The 26,007-nt window shown below is 40.6% G+C and overlaps 1 protein-coding gene across 6 annotated transcripts in view; it reads right to left on the reverse strand.

Moving 5' to 3' along the window:
* Positions 1 to 23,711, reverse strand: part of lrp4 (low density lipoprotein receptor-related protein 4) — a 129,805-nt gene extending 106,094 nt beyond the window's left edge. For 4 of the 6 annotated variants that reach the window (XM_044194002.1, XM_044194019.1, XM_044193998.1 and 1 more), the window contains exon 1: positions 23,373 to 23,711. In XM_044194002.1, coding sequence (XP_044049937.1) covers positions 23,373 to 23,433 — 61 coding nt within the window. In that variant the 5' untranslated portion in view covers positions 23,434 to 23,711. The remainder of the gene's footprint in view (positions 1 to 23,372) is intronic. The other 2 variants (XM_044194036.1, XM_044194011.1) reach the window with 1 other exon arrangement.
* Between the last annotated feature and the right edge of the window lie 2,296 nt (positions 23,712 to 26,007).

The following is a 26,007-nucleotide window of genomic DNA, read 5'->3' on the forward strand; positions in this document are numbered from 1 at the left end:
ATTAACTACCAGCACAATGACCACAACTGTGTCCGAGTCCAGCCCAGCTTTTTGGAGAGGTCAACCTCTAAAAACCTGAGAGCCCCACAGCCAGCAGCACACAGAGCCTTCACAGCTGAGGGGGGAAAAAACAGGCCTCAGACGGGACTACAGGCAGAGGCAAAGAAAGTCTATAAACAGCTGGCCATGTTCACATACAATACAACAAAAAAGAAAGAAGAAGAAATTGCCAGGGGCACTCTTTGGTTTTCCAACAAGTAAAAAATGGAGCCAAATTGGACAAGGCTGTGAGGAGTGTGTATAATAATTCTGGTGTATCAGATGTCCAAATCTGAACAAATACAAAAAATACAACATGTTGGATACATATCAAGGTCTTGATCCTCAGCTACCAACGACAGTGTTTCCTCACCCCTTGCCCTCCACTCACTGCGCCTCAACTATCAGCCTTCACAGCTCCACAGCTCAGCATACAGTCTCAGAGGCCATGAGGTAAGACCAGACTGGAGACAGAGGCTCTTGTCTGGGCATGACAGTCTGGCGTGCTGGTCCTGGCTTGAAGCAGATCTGGAACTTGACGTCCGTCTGTGCAACGATCTCCGGTGCAGTCAAGGTTACATCAAGGACCAGACATCCTGACTCGACTGAGAAAGGGAGAGGCTGGCAAACCTCCAGTCTTCTTCCTTCCAGTGCCAACTACTCCTAAGATCTGAGCAGTGTTCAATCCAAAGTCCAGCATGGCAGATATCATTCATGCTACTCTATCAATGGCGCTGTCCCAATGTCCCTGCAAGGGTTATACACAAGGGACTGGTGTTTGGCAATAGTTCAGTTAAGCCTTTGGCAAAGTCAACAGTGTGATACAGAGATGGGTGTGTGTGATGGATAAGGAAGTAATGAAGTGGCTGAATGGGAAACAGGAAAAGGGAGGGAAACAGAGTGAGTGAATAAGTGTTTAGATTCATGGGTGTGGCAGGATTACTCGCCCCCTTCCTTCACCTTTCATTTTACTCATCTCTTTTGGGTTTTGATGTCCATCGTCTCTCCACAGCAGCCACTACTTGACAGTTTGGCACTGAGGTGCAGCCGTAAAGCTGGATTTAGCCTTGCGAGTTAGAGGATGATGGTGTAGCAACATAGCCTACACACTTAGCCTTCAAAGCTATGCTGTGGGGTAAGCCAGAGCTGACTGGTGACTTAAAAACGGCATGCCAGGCTATGGTAGATAACATGTGGAAACTCTAAGATCTGTGATTGGTCAGTTTGACTGCTTGTGTTTTCTCCTACATGTTTCCAAAATTGTTGATAGTGAAGACAACATATAGAAAGTTGAAGAAAGCCTCAGTAATCTTTTACCTTTAAGTTTTGTCCTTTTTTCAATACCTTACTATAAGGAATACAGTCCTGCATCACTGATGCATTAAAATCTGAAAGGAAGGCAGTAAATTCACTATCAACGCGTTCAGGGGACACACCCTATTTTTTCCCCCTGACAATGCTACATTGTGAACAACAAATACATGTTGAAGTCATAAATAAACTAAAGAAGCCGCGCTGTCAAAAAATTCTTGAAACACACTGCTGGCTGAGACAAACCAGCCCCTCCTCTCTACTAGTGGTAACTTACCTGCAGTGAATCAGCAGCGGAAGGAGAAGAACAGAGAACAGGAGGAAGAACTGATACAGATGTCTGAGTTTTTCATTCTTTCGAAATTTGACTCAGTATTTTGATGTCAGGAACATTATTTATTTTATTGACATTTAGATTTGTTTCCAGTGAGATATTGAGTTTATACATGACTTTGCTGTTGTAAACTTTACTGTTGCTGCTCTAGAAACATTTAGTTATATTTAAAATATTAAATTCTAATCCTTTTCTAAATTTATTCTTTTTTTAAAGAATATATTTTTTTTAAAAGCAATTATTAGCAATGAAAAAGAACCGATAACAGTATAGATAGGTAAACATGAGTTTAACACAACAATTTGTCAAAAAACACAAATTTCCTGAGTTTTCCTGGGACCCACTCAAATGATCACCTGTGGATCCAAGGACAAACTACATTGAAAACCTAATCAACATCACTGGGAATATAGACAGTTATTTTCTACAAAGCCCTTTATTCACTTAAAAAAATACTTCTCAGGTGGTAAATGAATAAAACCAAGCATTCATACAAGAACTAAATAAAGAGCTTCGGTACTTTGGGTATTTGACAGTGTGATAAAGACAAATTTCAGTTGGTACAAAACAAAAAATCTCTACATTGTTTTATATTACAAAGTGAATGAAAGAATGCAAACATGATTAGTATAACTAAAGCACAACATGGCTTGATAATGTACATGTCCAGCTTGTGTCATAGTGCTGCTATCAGCAGGCTGAATCCGACACGAAATTTTAAATCAATTCCTATGCCAAAGGCATCTTACAATGGGAACGTCTCCATGTCGAGAACCTCTCAGCACAGTGAATCAGTTACACGTTGATGGTTCAGTTTCCTCTCGTGAAGCCCCCACAGCGAGATATAGATGCACATGTAGTGCCAAAAATGGGATGAGTATATTTAGCATCTCTTCCTTTTGATGTTCTCCCCCTCTCCTCCCTCAGCCTGCTTCTCTCTTTCTCACTCTCTCTCCCTTTCTAGTGCCATAACTTTCCAGATAAAAAGTGCTTCTCTCTCCCAGAGGAATGGAAATATCTGCAAGGACATTGTAAACACAGTAAACAGGGCACAACACCATTAAGTCGTCCATGACTCAGCGCTGGCACAGAGATCCTGAGCTGCTGCTTTTAACAGGAGCACTATACTTGTCTTTAGAAAAAGAAAAACAATTTCAATACAGAAAGTGAAGCATAATCGATGATGTAGTAGCGTTCATGTGAAAATAAGCCCACTCAACCTTAGCTACAGTGAACAGTTTTAACACTTGTCACTGCTCTTTGTTGTTCTTGGTGATCCATGGCGCCTTTCTGCAGCATGGTTTGATTTCAGCCCATCTTCTGAAAAATATATAGCTTAAAAGGTCAATCTAAGGCACTCAAAACACTAAATCATTGAGAGACGCAAAGAAGTGTTGATGTTTGTGATATGGCTGAAAACTGCAGCTTCTCTACAAATAGAACCTTTTCTCCATCTATTTGAGCACTTTTGAAAATAATGATCTTCTGACTATTTTCTTGCTTTCTAGAGTATTTTTTGAATACTGTTCACCAGCTTCTCCACCAACATTTAAATAGACCAGGCAACACAACAAGACATGTTGCATTTTAAATAACAGGTGGGATCATGAGTTTTTTTTTTTTCTATGCTATCATCGTAATCAATACTAGTATTGTTCTTTCTCTGAAGACATGAAAAGCTTTGCTGAATGTAACATGTTCAGGCCCCTTTTTCAAAAGTGCTTCGGGGAAATTCAGAAAATCATAAACTTAAGTAGTAGATCAGGTAGATTGAAGAAAAAAAAAAAATGGGTACACAGAAAATCGTAAATTACAACACTCACTGTCAAAGAATAAGCAGTTGAACATAAAGTTATATAATCACGGCAGTGTATAAGAGGGTGGAAATGAATTTTTCCTCAAACCCTTCCCAAGAACCAATGGGGAAACATTAAGAAACAGAGAAATGCTGAAGTTTCTTTAAGTTTATCTGCAAATTACATCTTCTTTACATACCATCTTCACAAAAGTGAAGATCGCCATTTCAGTTCATTTAAAGGTCCAGTATGTCCAACATTTAGGAGGAGCTATTGGCAGAAATGGAATATAATATTTATTATAAGTATATTTTCATTAGTGTATATCACCTGAGAATAAGAATCATTGTGTTTTCATTACCTTAGAATAAGACCTTTTTATCTACAGTGGGAGCGGGTCCCCTTCCCCTTCGGTTCGCCATGTTGCACTGCCATGTTTCTACAATAGCCCAGAACAGAAAAACCAAACACGCTCTTTATTGCAAGTTTCGCGGCCACCGCAGTTTCTGCAACTCGCCTGGAAAGGGAGGGTGAGCCAAGCGGTATTTAAAAATGGTTGCAATCTGCAATTTCACCACTAGATGCCACTAAATCCTACACACTGGACGTTTAACTAGAGCATCAAAAATCAACTTCTGAGACTGGAAACATGTTCCAGTCAGTTAATCCGTCACAACGAAAATCGTCTCTTCAACACTGCAGTTGAGTTAATGCAGTTGTAAGTGCGTACTCATTTGTAAAGTCTGCACTGGACGACCAAGTATACAGTTAAAAACTTGGAGTTATCATTTTATTTTGAGTACTTTTTGGAATAACTGGAGTTCATGCCCTTCGTGTTATGGTGCACGTTTCAAGTGGATCTGAATGAATTAGGATGATTCAGAAGTGCATGATGTGTTTGTCTTAGAGCTGGGTCAGCTGTAGTTGTGTCTGAAAGTGACTGGGTTAGCCAGTCTGTTGCTGCAGTGAATGGTGGCTCTGTTGCAGAACAGCGAGCCCTGAGCTGTCTGACTGATCAGGAACACGAGGTCAGCACTTGATGTTCCCTGGACATTGTCTCAGTTTTATCTCAAAGCTTCCTCCCATCATGTGACTCACCACTGGCAGAGGCTCAGTATTCCTTTCAGGGTTGACATCTTTGAGGAGTCAACAGTGTAAAAACTAATTATGCAAATGGTAAAAATACAGTTTATGTTCATATCATCTTGTGACTTGCTACTGAGAATCTCTCCATTGTCTTTTCAGGGACTTGCATCCTTATGGGCCACAGACGTTAAAACTACTTATGTGAATGAAAAAATACAATCTATGTACATGTCAGCAATCAGGCGCTTTTTTAAGGTAGTCTTAATTCCATTGTACGCCATTGTCCACAGCCTTCATTCTCTGTGAAGGACCAAATTAAGATTTTATTATAGTCAAATTTCAATCTATCAGCATTTCTGATAAACAGAAGATGAGACTTTGGGTGGAGTATCAGTTTGAGTGTAATTATGATGTGCCAAAATATCATAAAGCCAGTCCAGGATATTTCACATGTGTATCAAGTGAGAGTCACCAAAAAGCCACAGCTTATCCCTGGACTAACAGCTGTGAAGCAATATGATATTAAATAACTTGACTCCATTCCACTGAACCAGATGAAGGACATTTCTCACTCCAGTTGCTCTACAGAGAAACTGCTTAAGAAGGTGGATGACAGGTACAGCATCCACCCATTATCCTGACTGTCACTCCCTTCCTAAACACAAACTGAGGTCAGAGGCAGTTCAAGGGTAATAGGAGTGTTTGTTTGCATTCCAGGGGTGCTTCTATATTGCTTAAGTGATCAGACAGTTAGTGTTTGTCAGTGGTGACAAGGGTTAAGTTCTGATAGCTGGTTCCATTTTGGATCTGGTCTCAAGTTGGTTGAAATACCTGGATTTGTTGAGTCTAACAAATCTTTTATCAATTATTTAAAAAGGAGCTGTACGCAACATTCACTGCCACTAAATGTCGCACTAGAGCACCAGCATCTCAGACCAAAACAAATGGGTGCTATGGCCCACCAGACTCCATTGAGAAAAACCAAAAACCAACAATCACCAACTCTGGTTTGGATGATGAGAAAAGAACCAGACGTTATATCGCTCTCCTCAAAGCCAACAGTTTCATATGGAGAGACTCACATTCACTAACATGCACGTGCAGCCGGACCGGCTACCAAAACAAAGAGCAGAGAACCTCAGATGACAAGACACAGGGGGAGTGTGACATCATTCTCTGCTCAGGACGCCATTACTCCACTATATCGATATATATATATATATATATATTAATGTTCAAAATCTCGTATACAGAACCTTTAAGGTTCTAACTCTTTTTTTTACTAGCAATGAGTAATGTACAAAACATTCAGGCAGCAATTTAGCTAAAGAGCAAATATGTATCTGGGAAAATCTTGAGTATTAGAATGTAATGAAAATTTGGATGTCAATTTTTGAGTTTTTGAACTTTTGTTTCTTAAAAATAGTTAGTAGTTAATAGCTAAATCTAAATAGATTTGATATGGGATTTGAAAAGATTCTGATTTGATACTGGATTCGAGTCATCCCGCTATTCCCATCCCAGATCTCTGGCCGGTCAGAAAAACAATGCCAGCAGTTCTACTGCAAGTGACTTTCAATGAGCTTATCAGAAAAACAGAAGTAAAAATTGGTATCACACAAACTAATCTAAATTAGTACTAAGTGTATTTCCAGTTATTCACGCACCACTCAGCTCAGTGACAGAGGAGAAGCTAACAGCAGGAACAAAACCTTCAGTGCAGCGCAATGCTTGTTGGACTCGGTCACATACTCGGTCTCCCAGGCCTCCCTCATAAATCAATGCTATCCGGCTGAGGGGGGAACGGAAGAGTGCCAACACTAAATCCAATTATAAAACAGGCTGGCACCACTCAGCCTGATGACAGCGTCTACCTGAACGCCCAGGGGTGACAGCGGAGCTGGAGTTGCCAGCTTCAGCTGTGGCAGCAGAGAGGAAGAAAAATCAGCAGGGGAACATGTATTTGTGATTTTTTGGGAGTACATGTGTGTATTTGTTACAATCAACAGGGGTTAGTTGATTGGTTCCTGGTCGGTGTGTGTGTTTTTGTGGCACACTGCCAGAGGCACATATCTGAGTAGAGCACTATGGGCGCCGGGCGCCAGCTGAACCTTTTTATTTCAACTCGCTGCTGCAACTGCCGGGCAACTTGACTGCACCCCAGCACCTGTCTCACATACACACATACCCACAACATGAAAACGCACACAACAGAGGCAAATGCATGTAGCATGGAAAAAGCACCTGTCAAGGATTTACCATCAATGACTGTGTAAAAATATAGGAGGGAGACACCTCTGATATCCTGAAGCCACAAGTCGTGACCTTTCCTATCCAGTTCTAAAACTGAAACTCATATCTCTACTTGGACTGCAGAGGTGAAGTACAGTACAGCTCCAGACAACTGAGCTCCAACTGGATTCAGTAAGCTAGTAAAAAAAAAATAGCCAGCTGCTTCTGAGCCTAACCATGACCCTAAAGGCAAACCTAAACGCGGACATAAAATGAATGCTTAGCTGTTGAGTGGGAGGGCAAGAGGAAGAGTAAAAAACCTTGAAATATGCTTTTAGAGCATGCACTGCTCTCTTAAGCGAGCAGGAGCCCACACGGCATCCCTATTAAATTAGCAATTTCAGAAGCGACTGTGTTTTATGAACACTGCTCTAAAGTGTGTCCCTGCCTCCCTGCCAGCTGCCAAGGTTACAGCAATCAATTGAGCCTTCAAAGTAGCCTGCAGGAGGACAAGTAGTCAGAGAGGTCACTGACTGACATTGTCAGGATGTATTTGTAAGTGTGCCCTAACTGCTGGTCTATGTATAGTACACACAAGAGGGAGGCTGTGTAAATCAAATTCCATAGGGCAGTTAATATATAGAACTGTAAGTTGAACCTTACAGAAGATCGCAGACTCCAGGCTATCCTAACAAACAATTACCAATCTAACAGTAAACTGGCTGGTAAGAGAGATGAGGTCAAATCCTCAGACTGCAACATATCTCATTAGGCTTTGACCTAATTTACACCTGACAATATCATGGATCTCATATACAAATTGTGTCAATATCTGATTCTGCTGGATTGTATTTGCAGCAGGCATTCAAATACCTTTTCAATATGCACCCTGAAATCTGACTCTCTCACCAAAACATATGCTGTCATGCTTAACGCTCCCTTTCATATTATCAATGTCCATCAAAATTGACAGATGCTTGTTCCACATCACTCAATTTTCTGGCAATCCTAACCAGCATTTGACAATGGTGCCATCTAACATGCTTGCTTCCTGTTCAATTTGTTTTTCCTGGTTGGATTCATAAATTATCATATATTCATTTATGTAGTCCTTTATATGTTCAATAGATTTTCACCATACATTTTTAAACACATAGAAAATGAGTTTGCAGCTGGAGAGTGAACTGTTCATTTCTACTGATGCAAACAGTTTGGCTCTTATGGAAATTATGCTGTATATGAATGAAATTGAAGTCATTGTTGGGACCACTGGCACTGCACCATTTGAATTAATTCATTTGTGGGACTTTAACTGAACTTTTATTAAGAGACTGCATGCACATTTTGAATTTCTTTTGTTTGACGCCATTTTGGACCCAAGCAGCCATTTTGGATCACACACACCCTTTTGTTCTGTAGTTTAGTGCATTTAGAGTTAGACTTCATAGTGTGTGTTTTTGCTTATATTATCTTTTAATAAATCTTCTTCTTTTCCTTTCGGCTATTCCCTTTCAGGGGCCGCCACAGCAAATCATGTGCCTCCATCTAACATGCTGGTTTCTTTAATGTTGCACAAGAGTAAATCATTTACCAACCTTTTCTATGTTGAACTCCAAATCCTTCTACCTACTAGCTATTAATGGTTATTAATTTAATTATTAATCTGAGTTCCAAATTGATAGTTTAGTGTATTTTATGAGACTGAATCAATTAATTAGCTATCCTTTCCCTTGTTTAAGGGTGGTGCCCCAGAGGACTTTATTCTTTAAAAGTTTTTATTTATGATTATCTTTGATAATTCTGATAGCCATAATTAATTGGTGCCCCTTTAACCATTATAAATCACAACAGTCATCAAACTACAAAGGATAGTGAAAGAAAATGAACAGGCCATTTTGGACACTGACTAGAGTTTTTCAATAGCCCAGTCTAACCCCAGCATGCTGCTTCAGCCTACAGGCCTGGGTCCAGGCCTGGCTCTGATTTAAATGTGCCCCAGATTTCCTCTCCCTCCCAGGCTAACACCTGGACAGGATCTGTAAGCAGCACCAGTCTTCCAGGTCTGGACAAAAACATCTCAGCCTGCTCTATCCCCAGTCACCTCATAACTTAGGACCACTCAGCATCTGCCACGAATATAAAGCTATGTGAGAGCCTTTGGGCGGCATGATGCTCAAGATTTTGTCCAATTTAAGCAAAAGGGAAAAACTTTTCAATCAAAACATTTCTGTGACAAGACAGGCAACTTGTTGTGGCTGCCAAAGTAGAGCATATGAGTAGAGACCTCTACTCAGGTCAAACCTTTACTACTAAACTATGTCTTCTTTCCTTTAATCATGCACAAAAATGCAGACATAATGTATGGATTAGATTAACCACAGAGCCGCCTGCATGTTACCGACTGGCCCACAATCCAGAGGGCCCATCCTTCTCCCCATATGAACTTGTGGTGCCCCTGCCATCTGTGACAACGATAGAAAGCGGACACTCAAGGCCATTTGTACAAACAAGAAGAAAAAAAAAAAACACAAAAGAAGTGGAACAAGCCTTTGAGAGAACCCATTTTGGGCCATGACTGTGATTTGGAGCAAGCTCTCTAAAATAAATGTGGGCTAAATGAAAATGAGAACGATGTGAGACGATGGACTTTGCCCAACATAGATGGATTTGTCTCTTGATGGCCGATACAATAACTTAAGTAGGCGCTTCTCAGAATAGAAGCCCCATAGATCAACCACCTAGCAACAAAAGTGGAAAATCACGCTGACCCAATTAGTGCCGACTCTCAGCAGAGTATTGTTGCAGCCCGCTTAAAATCACTTTACTCCAGGCAGATGGATCCCTTGGTTCTGGTGGAGAGTCTTGTTTTTGTTGTTGTTATTATCTTCCCCTAATTTTGCCTCAAGGCATAAAAACTATCTCTGGCCCCTGGGAGTGGGTACTACAATCCTCAGGCAAAGTCACTAACACTTTATCACTCATTCATCCTCTTTTCTTTTCCTTTCTCTTTTCTTCCTACCAGAAAGTTGATTGTTTCTTAATCATTTTCTAAAAAAAATGTATATGCTGACATACGTCATGGCACAAAAAGATAATCATAATGGCAGAAATCCAAGATTTGGATTAACACAAAATCTAATCAATCAATTCTGCAACCAAGTAGAGCTGGGTATCGCCACTGATTTCCCGAATCGATTCAATTCTGATTCACTAGGTCCCAATTCGATTGAATATTCGATTCCATTCAATATCGATTCAGTCAGGATATTTTAGTAACAATACCATTACGCTTGAATATGAAAGAGATTCTCAGAGAACTAATGCTTTAAATTGAACAAGGAACCCTTGTACACCCTGGTGTATTATTAAAAATATTCATGTTTACATTAAGAATTGACCCTTTGAATCACCTATAACAGAGATGATATTTCCACTCAGACGCCCCAGTGTTTCCCAAACAATTATATTATAAATAAATATATAGATATTAAGAAAAACACCTTGACATTTAAATAATGTCCCTTAAACATCAAGTATTGCATTTCTAAATGTTGTGCTGTTATTTTCGCATTAAAAGAAAAAAGATAGATTGTTAGAAAGATTAGACATAGATTGTTTGATGACTGCTCACTCAGTCAGTCAGGGAACCTGAATACCTGTATGGCAGATTTTCACTTGACTCACAAAATCTCTATGATACATGTAAGTTAGCATAATATGTTGTAGAATTTGAGTGCTATTCGCGCTTTAATACCATGTGGTTATGTATCAACATTTATACGCACTTATACGCATTCATACGTTTGTGAACTTTCTTCATCTTACGTTTGGTGCATCTATGTCCTGTTTTTAGCTCAGAGAAAGAGTTCATCAAGCTACCAGCACAACATGTAAAAGGAGCCAAATATGTAAAGTTTCCCCTAGTATTCCAGTATTGCACCCTTGGTACACCTTTCAATCCACGGAGCCCAACTTGCTGCACTTCAGCCAAATTAGTTTCATAGTTTTGAAGTTACATATTCACAGTAAGTGTAGCAGGTCCTTGAAGAAATCAGAAGTTCAAAAAAGTCTCTAATCTTGCCAACATTCCTTGTTGTAATTACAGTCCATGTGCATGTGATGATGACAGGGAAGTCCGAGGTAAATCAAACACCTGAGTACAACCTCATAACTGGACAATAACAAACAATACAGCTTTTGTTTGTAACACAGAGCTCCAGTGCTGCAAGACCGATGTGATTGTTAGGTGAGAGAGGACAGATCTATATTTCACATTTAGTGCAGCAAACAAGCATGATGCATGTTGAAGACACAAGTATGCTTACATCATCCTGGCCAGTCCAGTCTAGGGCTTCAATTAATTGATTATTTATTAGCATTTAAAATAGCACAAATGATGCCAAATTCCCATCCTAGCAATGTCTTAAAATGGACCATTTTGTCAAGCCTGTCAAAAAAAGTATACAATTTAAAATGTTTTGAATTTGTCAATTTAATGCACAGGAATAACTTAACAACACTGTCTGCTCTGCTTATTATAAACTCTGGCCATATAACAATCGTGGCCCCTTTTATGGCACCAACTCTCCATCACTGCACCGTAAACAGTGGACTCAGCCAGCCATGGGTCCTTATCAGGCGCTGCTGAACTCTGTTCTATTCTGAAGGTGCTGTTATGAAACACTGAGTGGGAGTTGTAGTATTATACATAGCTGCCTGTGTAGGCCAACTCTTTAATCAGTCACTGTAATTGCCGGGATGGACTTTGAACCACAGACATATTTGTCTCTGCTTTTCATCCGTGGCTAAACAACTAAGGGGAGGGAGGCAGCAAGCGCTCAGGCCCCGGCCATGCTCTGCTCCTGCCCCGGCCCTGTGAGCAGCCAAGCATGGAGGAGCAACGGAGGGGTCACAAACTGAAGAAAGAGGCTGAGGGTGGGACAGAGAGGGAGAGACGAGGAATGGAGGGGGTGGAGAGCTCAGAAAGAGGAAATAAGGGAGTGTATAGGCGGCGAACGGAGGACATGATGGCACACAAGTCCCCAGTGGCAGATTGAGTGCTTTTAGGAGCCCAAACAGGGCTCTCCTCTGAATACTAAGACCTTTCATAGAGGCAACACTGCTACAGAGACACAACTCCAAAGCATCTCCTTTGAGGCCCCTGCAATATATGGGGCTTTCAAATGCTTGTGCAAGAGTAGGTCTAATTGGAAGTTGAGGCGATACAAGGAGGGGGTTAGGGAGGCGGGAGCAGAGGAGCTAAGGAGAAGAAGAGAGGCAAGGAGGGGTGCTTGATTTAAGAGGCCATTGTTTTAACAAGTACATTCTGCCTCCCCCTCTTTTCTCCTCATGGCCTCCCCTTCAGATGCCCACACTCCACAGAGTCAAAAGGCGGTGTTTAGCCTGTGAACGAAGAGGGGCTGGGCTTGTTTTGACACTTTGTCCTCCTTGGCTTCTGTGAAAAGGCCCCGCTTCTATGGGCCACTCGAGTTCATTAGGGAGTGCAGCGCTTTCAGTCGCGTCCCCATTCTAGCTCCAGGCCTCGATGGGGCCTCCAAAGCCCTTCACTGTTTGTATAATAAAGACCCTCACCACCTCCACAACTTCCATCTCCATTTCCTTCATCACAGGCCTGGCTAAGATAGCGTCTGTAATTGGTCAATGGCTTCAGCACTGCAAAAAATACAGATGCCCACAACAGTATACAAAACAACAAACAATAGAATACATGTCCACAAAGACAAAAATATATAGCACGATGTGCTGACTGATGATTGCTCATACCCCTACTCTCTCCAGAGTGTTTTCTGTATGTCGTCATTACCTTTAGACCCCTGACAGAGACCAGTTGCCACTCAGCTATGTCTGGTTGCTGCTCGTACATACCGCAGTGAAGTCACATTTTTAGCATGAAATACAATTAAGATCTTATAAAACATAATCAAGATCCTATGCATAAAACTGAAGCATGCATAACATAACCTATTTCCATTGAAGTCCCAAATTCATGATAACAACAGAGACTGCTGTGCGTCTGGTACAGTACAGACTTTAATGGAAATGGGGAGTGGGACATACCATTCAATAGGTAACTAACTGCTAGCTAGCAGAAAACTGAGGTGTACAATCACCCCACTTTTACTTTCTCACAGTAATTATCTCCAAGTGTATCTGATATACAAACATATACCCACACAGAGGCAGCTGGGACTTCCTCAGGGCTCATATGATCTCAGAGTGCCTTTGCCCTTCTAGAGTGACATCTCTCACTTTTGTCCCCTCGATACTGACACACAGTGATGTCACCTGAAAGTGTGAGAGCTGAAACCTGACTCTCGACACACATACAAACACACAATGCTTGACCTGAGAGAGTGTGCTTACCTCACAGCTAGTCGTTGATGCAGGTAAAGCACTGTACATGTGTTCACGCGTACACATGAAGTCTCAGCTGCCTCTGTGTGGGTATACTGTATGTGTGTATATCAGATACCCTTGGAGATAATTACTGTGAGAAAGTAAAAGTGGGGTGATTGTACACCTCAGTTTTCTGCTAGCTAGCAGTTAATAATCTATTGAGTGGTATGTCCCACTCCCCATTTCCATTAAAGTCTATACTGTACCAGAAGCACAGCAGTCTCTGTTGTTGTCATGAATTTGGTTTGATTTGATTACTCTGGAGGGAGTAGGAGTATGAGCAATCGGCAATCGTCTTTTCAATCGTGGATATGATCGTCAACCAGCACATCATGCTATATATTTTTGTCTTCATGGACACGTATTCTATTGTTTGTTGTTTTGTATCCTAGGTAATCCAGGGTATCTGTATTTTTGGTAGTGCCGAAACGATTGACCAATTAGTCTATTGACAATGAAAATGAACTGAATGAATCAATGAATATTTTAAGTACTTTAAATCAAAAATGCCAACTATTATACGGTTCGATAAATAAGTGTAGCAGCCCCAGACTTTTGAATTGTGTATATTTCTGCAAATATGTTATGTATATATTGTTTTATGACAGATTAAACCCAAACCAAAAGCTGTCAGCTATCCTCTCTTACATTTTTATCTTCATTGCAAATTGCCAACTTCATCGTCAGACAATGTAGGCTTTGGAAATTGGTGTCACACTAAAGCAGCTTTTTGTATGTGTCTGAGATTTCTTTGGACGTGTTTTTAATTCCATAGGTGCTGCAGCGTGCTTCCTACTGGCTTCAACAGCTAGAAGGACATCAGATATGTAGCAGGTGCTTCCCTGCAGTTGTAAAGTCTCAGGGAGGTATGGGAGGGAAAGGCGACACTGATACACCATGTGCTCATTCTGTACGCAGTGTGATCGAAGAGTCACCCAAGTCCGTTCAGCTGTTTTTCTACAGGGCTAAGGGACACACCAATGTCAGCTGGTACATAGACAGCAGCTAAACATGAGATTTGGATGAAAATTTACTTTAACAGTCATCAGCCATTAGCTCTATTCAAAACTTCACATTTCTCTATGAATTTATTCCATTGACGTTGAAGTTGATGATAAGATCTGAGGTGATCTAAGCTTTATTTATTTCAAATATACTATACTACATACGTATACTATATGTAAGTATACTGAAAGCTTATTGTTTCCTTTATGTACAGATTTTACCAAAACTTAACCAAAAGTATGGAAAGTTGTGGATCGTGGATCACTGACTTTTACCTGGAGTTTGTTCAAACTCAACAAAGCTAATTTATTTCTTGCTACACGGTTCAGTACAGTTCACAGTAAACAGGGTGCTTGGAATATGCTTATAATAACAAGACATGAAGATTAAAATGGCGGTAAAAAGACAAGAGTTACTGATTAGCTACAGATGAGTCAGAGAGAACAGGGTAATTAAAATCAGTAAAACTATGAATATTTGCACTGAAAACTGATTGCACAGAATTCAGTTTCTGTTAGTATTCAAATGAAATATGTCTAAATTCTTAATATTTGAAAAATAATGATCAGTGCAGCTATTTTAGCTCATCAACACAAGGCAGTGTAACCAAAATAAGTAAAGGAAAACTACAAGATTATTTTTCACTACATAGATACATCAGGCCTCTAAGCTCCACCTTAAGTCCATTAGCTTGCTAACAGTGTAAATGCACAGACAGGATTCATTGACATGTTACAGGATTTAACACTCACCAGTGTGTGCTGGGGAGAAAGTGTGCTGAGTTAAGTGTGTGGGGGGTCTCAGTCAAATCATATCACACACTCTAATCTTATCTGAAGCTTGAGATGGAAGCTGTGAGTGTTTGTGTTCCTGAACATATGGCTGAACAGGCTTTTGCCTGCATGCCTGCATAAAGGCATGTTGAAGGAGGTGAGGAACCTTCATTCAGGCACCTTTTGGAGGTTATCTATGAGACAGCTGCAGGACCCCCATCAGCAGGACCCCCACTGGTGAACAGAGAGGGTGGGCAGGGCGCTTAAAGATGGTGACCATAAGCAACCTGGAAGAGTTTAAGGTGCTGATCACGAGAGGAGCAGAGATATGATCAGGAAGATAGAAAAAGAAGGAAAACAGTCCCACATGAGAATAAAAGGCAGCTGTGTGGCAAAAAACAAAAAAAAAGTACCTGGAAAACATGTAGCCTAGCAAAAGGACAGAAATGGTCATGCAGCTTTGAGCTCTGAGTATTAAAAGTCACCTCCTGTAGGCTTGAAAGGTGGCTCTGAAAAGTTTGCAGCTTACTCCAGCACTTGTCAGCTTGGAATGACAGCAGTTACAACTGATTCCAATGGTGACCCAAAGCCACGGCAAAAACCTAACAAATGTTGCAAAATATGCTACTCACGTCACATGCTATCGCCTCCTTGTAACACAAAAGCTTCACCTAAAGTATATTTAGAAATTTTCTGGTGAAGTGACAATTGTTTGGAACTTATGGTTCATCAGAGTCGGAGTTAAGTAATTATGCTGCGGGAGTGGCCTGAAAGGTTTCTATGAGTGTTTTGATGCCTTTTTTATTGGCCATGATGATAACTGTTGTGAATGAAAGCAACCCCCACCCCCATGAGGCTGCATAGAGGGGAGGATGTTAGTGAGCTGCAGTAGAAAGCATGCATGGGAACACACACACACTTAGTCCATGACCTCGGCGTAGTGAATGAGGCCATTTCCAGTTAGAAGCCCGTCTGTCTCTCCCTCTGTAGTTATTTATATGCTATAAACAGCTGGGTATTGTAGTTTTTAGCATACATTACTCAAACAAAGAAACATTGAGCACTTGTTGGGGATTATTTTCAGCAGCAGATATACACATATTCGGTGCTCTAGTGAGTATGTAGTGATGAGGGTGTATGTGGGATTGAGTCAAGGTAAATTACAGTGGCTGCGTTCAAGGTAATGAAGGAACATGTCACCTAGTGCCAAGTTGATGTGTTTTTAATAGTTTTTTTTGACAACAATAGAGCTCTGTGGCACAGAGGAATGTGATGTTATCAGGCTTTAGCTACACTGGCAATACTTAAAAGGATCAATTCATTGCTGGTTTTGATCTTTTAATGGGATTTTTTGACAATAAGAAAAACATAATACAGTAGAATATCACTGTATTTCCAACTTTTCTAAAAGCTTTCCTCAGTGCATTTACTCACAATCTTGACAAATCCAAAACATCCTGAAAAAATTCTGATGATCGAATTCATGCTGTAACTGATGCAGTAAAAAAAAAAATCTTTCATTTAAGGAGATTCATCAGTTGTTAAGCAATGGTCAGTTAACAGAGGGATATTAATGATTAATTAATTGCTGCCTATTCAAAAATAAAACTTTCAACTTGCAGTTCATTTCCAAGATTGATTGGACACCCCCTTCTCAAAAAAATGACAAGGGGACAACTGTCCTGCACTGAAAAAATTTCAGATGTTTCTATTGCACAGAGAAAAGTCATCTCCAAACCATATGTTTGTGTGTGTGTCCCACTGTGCAGTTTCAGCCATTAGACACACTGAAAATATGGCTGCACAAATTCCCAGTAAAGACTGAACCCATACAGACACTGGCATCAGACAAATGGCTTCTTTTTATCTGCAAAGAGGATCCCATGATGTCTTGGTTACCAAGACAATATAGAAGAATGAGTGGCTTATTTCTAATGTATGTCTGAAACCATATTTTGTGATGAAAGAGGTCTTTCATCAAAAAAATCCACCAAAGCCACGATAATTTCACACTGATGTCTTCTTCCAAATTTGCCAGAATTTCATTAACGTTCCTGCAGATGCTTTTCCACAGTCACAGTGAGAGAAAAGTGAAGCCTCTGAAGAATTAAGTTACTATGGATCTGTACAAGTGTGTGTCCTTCAAAATGTCTTTGTGTCCCTGCCCTCCTCCCCTGGTTGTGCTCAGACAGTGAGTCTCCAGCCCTGCTTATCTTTCTGTCCTCTACAGCAGACCCCCGCTGAGACAGAGAACCAGAGTTTATTACAGTCTCCAATAATCTGCAACCCCTGAGGAACTCAGATTCATACTACATGGCCTAAAAAACATCAAACGTCCCTTTCGAAACCAAGCCTCCACAGTGACGTGGCCTGATTTTCATGTAAAAAAAAATTGTAAAGACAGTAGACAGTAAACGAATTACAGTACACTTGTTGTACTGATTATGTAATTTGACAAACTTGTACCCTGCGGGCATATTTCTTGTGTTAACTGAGGTTTCAGAATCTGATAAACTTTATTGTCAAAAAGTGATGTGAATCTGTCTTTGGGACTTTTTATGTCCTAAGAAATCAAACAAGAAATTTTCATTAAACTGAAACCAACAATTCTGTAATACATGTTTTAAGGAAAATCGGGTTGCTGATGTTACCAGCTCCATATAGCATATTATCTCTCATTTATCCATTCACACTCACACACCGATGGCCAATTGCTCTGCCATTGGGAGCAATTTGGGGTTTAGCATCTTTCTCAAGGACACTTCACCATGTGGTCAGGAGGAGGTAAGGATCAAACAATCAACCCTACGATTAATTGCAACCCACTCTACAACCTGAGCCACACCTGCCCGCCAACCCAAAGCAGAGTGATCAACAGAAAAATTGTAATTGGCCCGAGTTAGCTTGGAAGGCTAATTTTCATCTGTTGCTCCTGGCCAGATATTAAAATGCACGTTAATTATTTTGTCTTTCGGTCAAAAACTAAGGGACTAAACTGCACTTTAAAATTCCCTCAAACATCAGGTAATTTAAATAAATACACAAACGCACAAAGGGGGCAATCTCTCATCATCCTTGTAGTGTGTGAAAGTGACAGTAAAAACAGTATAATAGAATTAAAACTTTGACACAGATTTCCACCAGTGGATCATTTCAGTTGCTACACCGACAACCTTCGCTCTCTGCACTGAGGGCTGCCAGTGGTTGACTTTGTTTGCTTGCTCGTGTGCTCTCAAAGCAGACATCTGTGACATATATTAGTGCTGTGAACATAACTGAAATGGGCCCCGGGGCCATGGCATCATGTTCTGAAATCAGAAACGACCCCAAAGACGAGAGCCTGCCCAGGGGGTTTCTCGCAGAGGAGGCCGGTCGTGCAGGGAAAGAGCCAGGTGATTTATAGGAAGGTGGAGGAACATGAGGAGAGGAGTGTGGTCTGACATTTATCCATATGGGAATGTTGGTGGGGGGCTTTGAATCAAGTAATCACGGGTTACCTCGACTGCTACCTTGGAGGTGCAATTCCATCCCCCCCGGCACATACACACAAAGCACAGTGGGGGTATCAGGTGGCCCAGTCTGCCTTCCCCTGGTGAAAGCAGAAGCCTGGCTGACACCAACCTAACCAGCTAGACCAGAGGAGGGCACACACACACACACACACACACACATTCATTCAGGACACAAAAATCACATACACTCATCCAACACAGCAGCTCCAGTCTCAGATCCATTAATGAAACTTTCACCCTTGTCCTCCCCCTGAAGCTCTTGAATAACTTCAGCCTCAACAGTCACCAGAGTGGAAGGTGAATGTGCATATATGCCAAAACAATCAAACCCTGCAAGGAGTAAAGACAAAGGAGGGCCATTTCATAGATGTTGAGCCATGGCCACATCCTCCAAAACAACCTTTCCCTATTGAAGAAAAGTATTGCCGCCTGCAGAGTGGAATCTGTACCAAAAACAACTCATGGCAAGCAATAAATCTGTCTGTAGGCTGAGTTATTCAGTAATATAAACATTGCAACACCATTAATACCAACACAATTACTCTGAGGACACTTAATCAAATGTGGTGTTGTAGCTATTTTGCAAGACAAAGTCATAAATTAACATTGTAAAGCTTGCTGGGTACGCAAAACCACGCCTGTAGGTTCTGTAAAAAGGCCACTAGTAAGAATGTGTGTGAGTGTGTTAGTCCAGGATGAGGAAGGCAATGTCAGGGGACTAATCAGTCCAATGAGGGGATACAGGCAATAGGGAAGGGCACAAAGACCGGCAGCAACTTGAACCACAGAGCAGGGCAGCAGAGCACACACACACAAGGCCAAACTCCCCACCTCCCCTTTTTAACCTGCTTTCTCCTCACCTCTTTCTGTTCCTCTGACTCCTACTGTATGTTGGTCTTAAGTCTTTGATTTTCTGCTTTTAATTTTTTCTGTTCTCCTTTTTTAATTACCACTAGTGCTGAAATGGTTAGTCAATGACCCAATTAGACAATCAAAATAAAGTTTATCAACAACATCTTCAATAATCATGAAATTGTTTTGCAGAGGTTGCAATCTGTCGGAGATCCGACAGATCCTAATACACCTCATCTCTAGGGCTTTGTATGGTTTGAAATTTTACCATAACAATGCATTTTCTACCAAATCCTTCGTTTCATTAAACAAAAGAAGCCAAACTTCTCAAATGTTATGTGGTCAAGGAGCACTTGTCAGAACTTTTCCTAAATAAATAATCAGCAAAATTATGATTGAAATCAAATTGTAAGTAGAGTATGGGAGAGTCACTCTCCTCTGCTCTGCCTTCTGTCTGTGTCATGGATGTATAAAAAGCTGCAGGTCTATATGTCTGCTTGACTGAGGACGGAGATGAGCTATACACACACACACACACACACACACACAGCGTACAGGATGAACCGTGGCTTCAGCTGCATTCACACAAAATCCAGCAATGTGGCAAATTCCCGCAGGGTTGTGCAGAGGTGTGTGGAGCTGTACCCATGTTTATTTGTGCTTTAGAACGTAACCCGTAAAACAATCAGAAAATATGTTACGTTTTATTTAATTGATTCATTGATTTGTTCACGCTAACACCGCTCCCTCACTTCATTCACTCTCTTGCTCATCGTCCACAGATGCTCTCTCTGTCTCTGCATGGGGCCAACTGAGTTGTGTGTTTACAACCTGCAACAACAAGTCCTACTCATTCTGCCTTTAAAGACTAACTAATTTAATAAGATGAATCACTTTATTCAAAATGAGGATTTTGTTCGAGGATTTTTAAAAAAATGTTTTGGATGGTGACGTTATAAAATATGACAAACATTTGAAGCCTTATTCAAAACATCAATAGAAGCTTTGAATGTAAAAAAAAGAAAAAAAAAAAAAAAGACATTCGATACAGCCCTACATTTGTGTTTATCAAATGGTCAGAAATAACAGGAAAATACATAGATTTCTGTCAAATAAAGTAATACAGACTCATTGCCTTTACTGTACACGGGCCGATCATGCTTACTGTCGTGCGTAGTCACCCCCCAAAGGCCCATTCTGAGCCAGGACAGACCCTGTTATAATGTAGCCTAAATAATCACATCTCGTAGACTATGTCTTTACCTTGTATTTTATTGTCATCATCCCCATTGGACAGTTGCCCAGCTGTCAGATTCATGCAGCAGCACTGTCTCAGTTAAGTCCTGCTCAGTTCTGCAGGAGAAGGACCATCATGCAAGTTGAAAGTTTCATCCCAATGGATTATGGTTTTATCTGTCAATGATGTTTTACTTTAAGTACAAATGTGATCTAATGAGCAGTGATGCCTTCTGTGGAACAACGCTAGAGGTTCTGAGTTAACCTGTGAATCCAATCAGTCCAATAGCTGATTAGTAAATGAGGAGGGTTCAGTGGGGGATCCAGGAGTGGGTAAGAGGTCGTCCTGTCCCAGACGACATCATTAAACTCACTCTCCAACACACCATTAGTCCAACTCAACCCATTACTGCAAGGCCACTAGACTTGGCTTAGAAGGCATTTTGACCTCTCTCACACACACACACACACACACACACACACACACACACACACACGTTGGAGACTCTCTTACACACACACACACGCACGCACACATGCACACACACACACACACACGCAGAGTAATAAATCGTAGCCCCGGGTCATCTACTGTCAGCTGGGACTGGCGGCTAGCCTTTATAATGCCATTCACTGTATACAGCTTAGAAATTATAGCTCTTAAAACTTTATTCATCTTTCCATGAACCCATAATGTACTTCTTCTTACAATACAAGTCAAGATCTGTTAGGGTTAGCCTAGACTTAGGCTATTTGCCAATATTTGTGGCCGATATGATAAACGTTTCAATTACCCACTGGAATGTCATTTTTGATTTGAACATTTTATTCAGTCAATTAATTGTTCAAAGATATATGTATCCATGCTGGTGTTTCATGTATCCTGGAGTTTCCCCAACCACTGGATAGCTGTGGTATGAGATCCCGTCTTTAAGAGCCACTAGCCCTAAAATAATGTCATTAGCACAAGTCTGACTGTCCGTGTCACATGGGGGTTTAAATGCTTTTTCAGAGGGTTTTCCGCCACGACAAAAATAGAACTCTGAGGGGAAAACATTATATATTATATATGGAATTCCTGGCCTAAAAATTGTCAAATTTAAAGATACTGAATTGGAATGAAACACTATTTATCAGCTGCTTCAGCAGCAAAGAAGGTCCGTCAGGCCCGTCAGTTGAGCTATATGTTGTGTGCCACAATGGAAAATGCCAACACCAGCAGCTCACACTCATGCACAACAGACAACAATGTGTTTAAGACATGATACAGGCCCAGTAGACTTAATTGCTTTATGACAGAACAAGTCCATAATCAAAATGAGTATGGCCCGTCGCCCCAGATAAAGAGGGGAGGCAGGGGAGAAACATTGATAACTACATCTGAAAGGATGAAAGACCCAACTGGCTTTTGTTTTCAATTGGATATTGAATCTTATCTGGTTGACATTTTGGAGACAGTCTCCTGGTGACATTTAGGAGTTTACACAATTACAGCAACCTCCTTTTGAGGTCCAACCAGCCAATTACAGATAAATTTTTTTGCTATCCTGTTGGGTATATCTTTTCATGTCATGTCAGAGGGCACAGCACATGTGTATGCATGATGCTTAGCCCGGTGTGTGTGTGTGTGTTTAGAAAAAGCTTCCGTAGGGTCCTTGCATTCCAGCGGCTGTTCTAACATGTTGTAAATACAAGGTGTTAGAGAAAACATAGGAAGGGGGTGGTGGAAATCACTCAGACCTATTACAAGAGCTGCGGGGGGTGGTGGCAGGATGTAGGTTATCATAAACAACCCAGTTCACCTGCCAGAGCAGCATGCTTGGTTCTCTTTTTTTAAAACTGAATGAAAAAATAAAGGCTGCATCCACCAACATTGCTGTCCCATCCCAAGGACTCGGTTTTGTTTTAAGTCAATGGATCATTTGCATATAATAGAGACAAGTGAAAAGTGCATTTTTAAGTAACTATACAGAACTTTCTACGAGATTATAACCCATGCAAGAGCACAAAATCCATCCATCCCTTTCATACATTTCATGTCTCATTCTCAAATTCTAGGCATCTAAGACAAGACACAGCATTCTAACTGATTTATCTCTGTGCCTCGAGATGGAGATCTGACAGGACATCAGGTATATGCATACACCCCCCATATTGTAGTACATACAGCCTAACCTGCATGTAACACCAAAAACCACTTACAAATCTTTCATAAACACATGTAACCCACAGAATCCACAGTTCAATGCGCTACAACATTGAATACCCATATACTTCCAACAGCACGTATAGCTGGCATGCAGGATAAATAGGGTACGTAGTGCAAATAAAGCTCCAAGACAACGTAACATAAATAATACCAAAAGTGAACATATAAAATTAAAAGCAACATTTTCACGAGTTAAATCAATAAAATACGACGAATTGCTGCAGATCTCGAGAGCTCAGGCCATCGCTTCAACACTAGCACAAGCATGTTGTCAAAAAAGATTTAAAAAAAGAATGAACACTCACACTCAGACACATTTTTCCACTACAGTTTCTATTTTAACCACCTAAATTGCGCTCTTTAATAAGGGGGAAACTTGGCTGCTGAGTTTAGATGTCTGAATGTGCGAGTCAAACCAATTCACGGAGCTGATAGGGAGGGAATTTAAAAAAAATAATACAACTAGCAAACACCGGCGGTGCAAAAATACCTCCATTCACCTCTTCCAAAACACGTTTACATGCAGTTTCAACTCCACTTTGCAACGTTTTTAAACGGACATTTTCTTACCTGGACTCTGACTGAGCAGCAAAGTTATCAGGGAGCCCCACAGCACCGCGGTCAGCTGCATCTTGTACCCCGCTTTTCTCTCGCTTCTCCGGGCTTCCCTTTCCCTTTTACCTCTTCTTGTTCTTCTCTTCACAGTTAAATATCAATGGGCTTTAGTTTCAAGAAGACGCTCCAGCTTTCACGCTAACCTAATACCATGACTGACTTATTAGCCCCCTTTCTCTCCCCAACCTCCTCCGCCTCCTCTTATGTGTGATAACGCGACAAAACCGGGATTAAAAAGTTAACTCTGAGGAGTAGAGAACGACCACGGTCTCCAACATGTTGTGCTCCAGTTCCCTACGATGTAGCTACCAAAAGGAGCTGTGGGCTGTACCAAACGCAAGCTAAGGGGGAGTTAGTTGTATCTACCGCGGTATTTTTAAGCTAACCTGGGCGTAAATCAGTGACAATGACAAATCATTATGAGGTTACGTATTATACAATACAAAACAAACACTAAATCTCCCAAATGTGTTCTGTTTTTCGTTGTATTTTCCTCTCCCCTCTCCCTATTTCCCTATGCCGCAGGAAATTGGCTCATCCAAAATCTCTGCTCTCGTTGTGTCATTTCTTAAATTACAACGTTTTTTTAAAAGAGGCTGGTGGTCAACAAATCAAAGGATAAATTCAGACAACATCTGGAGGCATGAGTAAACTGTTTGTGCCTCTCCTCACAGCGTGGAAAAACTTCGTTCCCCCCTCTCATACTGCTTCTTTCTTAGACAATTTGGGTTAAAGAAGAGGGGAAAAAAACTTCTCTGTTGTCACTTAAATCAATGGAGGCAAATGACAGAGCAGTGGTTTCCACAGTGGGGTGTAATGACCATAAGATGAGGTCATTACACAGTCATTATCCAGTACCACAGATTTACAAAAAGTTACTGGGAGGGATATTATGGTTATATTAAAATGTAATTAAGTCCAAAAAGGTGGACACATTATTTTTTTCTCCCAGGATTACAAGATGTTCCAATAGGGATGATACACTTACACCACAACTTTATACAAGCAGTTTAGTCCAGAAAGTCACTCATTATTAACTATGACACATTGCAAAATCCTATAGGAATGTGACAGTGATCGATCAGACATAAAACAACTATTAAGCACAATGAAGTCACTTTATACACTATAAGCTCCCGCTCAGTTTCATCAGATAGATAGATAGATAGATAGATAGATAGATAGATAGATAGATAGATAGATAGATAGATAGATAGATAGATAGATAGATAGATAGATAGATAGATAGATAGATAGATAGATAGATAGATAGATAGATAGAGTAGCTACTTTGTTCAAAATAAGAAATTCTGGTGTTAAAGCTGCCAAGTCACATAAATCACAAACAAATGAGATATGGACACTAAAGAATGTAGGTAACACTCAAATACAATAAAAATGCCATAAATAATAAACAATCAACTCAAACTACTCTATTACCTCATACCACCAGCAGACATTTGGATTTAAACCTAGCCCATATTCACACTGCTGGTAAAAGAAAATCATCTTTTGTCTCTCAAAAGTGATTCAGTTCTGTGAACAGAAAAAAAAAAATCACACTGAATCTGACATGTTCAGGTTTGTGGCAATGCGGACACATTTGTGTGACTTTTGTGACTTTTCAACCTGACATTCAGTATGTTTCTGCACTTTTGCCTGAGCGTAGAGAGTGTTGGCAGAGGTAGCAAGAAAAGGAGAAAAGCTGTGACGGTGGTGTACAGAGACAATGAGTTGTTTTACTGAGTGAAGTGAAGTGTTTTGCGGTTGCAATGGAGAATGTGGCTTCAATGTTAATGCAAGGTTCAGAGTCTTCAGGCTACATCTAGGAAAGCTTAAAGTAAGTCTCCAGCCAAAAAAAACCCTCTAATTTTGAGCATGCAGGTCATTTGAGGATCATGACATCATTCTATTTATTTATATAGCGCCTATTCATAACAGAAGTTATCTCATTGCACTTTTCATATAGAGCAGGTCTAGACCGTACTCTTTATAATATTATTTACAGAGACCCAACAGTTCCCACCATGAGCAAGCACCTGGCAACAGTGGCAAGGAAAAACTCCCTTTTAAGAGGCAGAAACCTCGAGCAGAACCAGACTCAAGGTGGGCGGTCATCTGCTGTTGCCGGTTGGTTTGAGAGAGAGAGAGAGAGAGAGAGAGAGAGAGAGAGAGAGAGAGCATACAGTAGCACAATACAAATTCAACATAGTATTTTAAAATAATAATGTAATGTAATGGTAGTGATAATATTAATATTACTAAAATAATAATAGTACTAATAATGATAGGAATAAAATAATAATAGTACTAATAATGATAGGAATAATAATGATAATACTAGTAATAAGACTAATAATAATAATTGTAGCAGCAGGTTTGAGCAGGAACATGGGGGTAGTAGGTGGCCCGCAATCATAGATCCAGACTCTGCAGCTCCAGAGGCAGAAATACCTGCTGAAAGCTACAGAAAGAGAGAGGAGAGAGACGAGAAAGCACAAAATTACGGGAGAGAGAAGATGTTGAGTTAGTAACATGCATTAATGGAATAAGAATGCACACAAATGGAGAGGGAGAGGAGGAGAGAAGT

The sequence above is a fragment of the Siniperca chuatsi genome, linkage group LG1, assembly GCF_020085105.1.
Source record: "Siniperca chuatsi isolate FFG_IHB_CAS linkage group LG1, ASM2008510v1, whole genome shotgun sequence".
In the NCBI taxonomy this organism is placed as follows: domain Eukaryota; kingdom Metazoa; phylum Chordata; class Actinopteri; order Centrarchiformes; family Sinipercidae; genus Siniperca; species Siniperca chuatsi.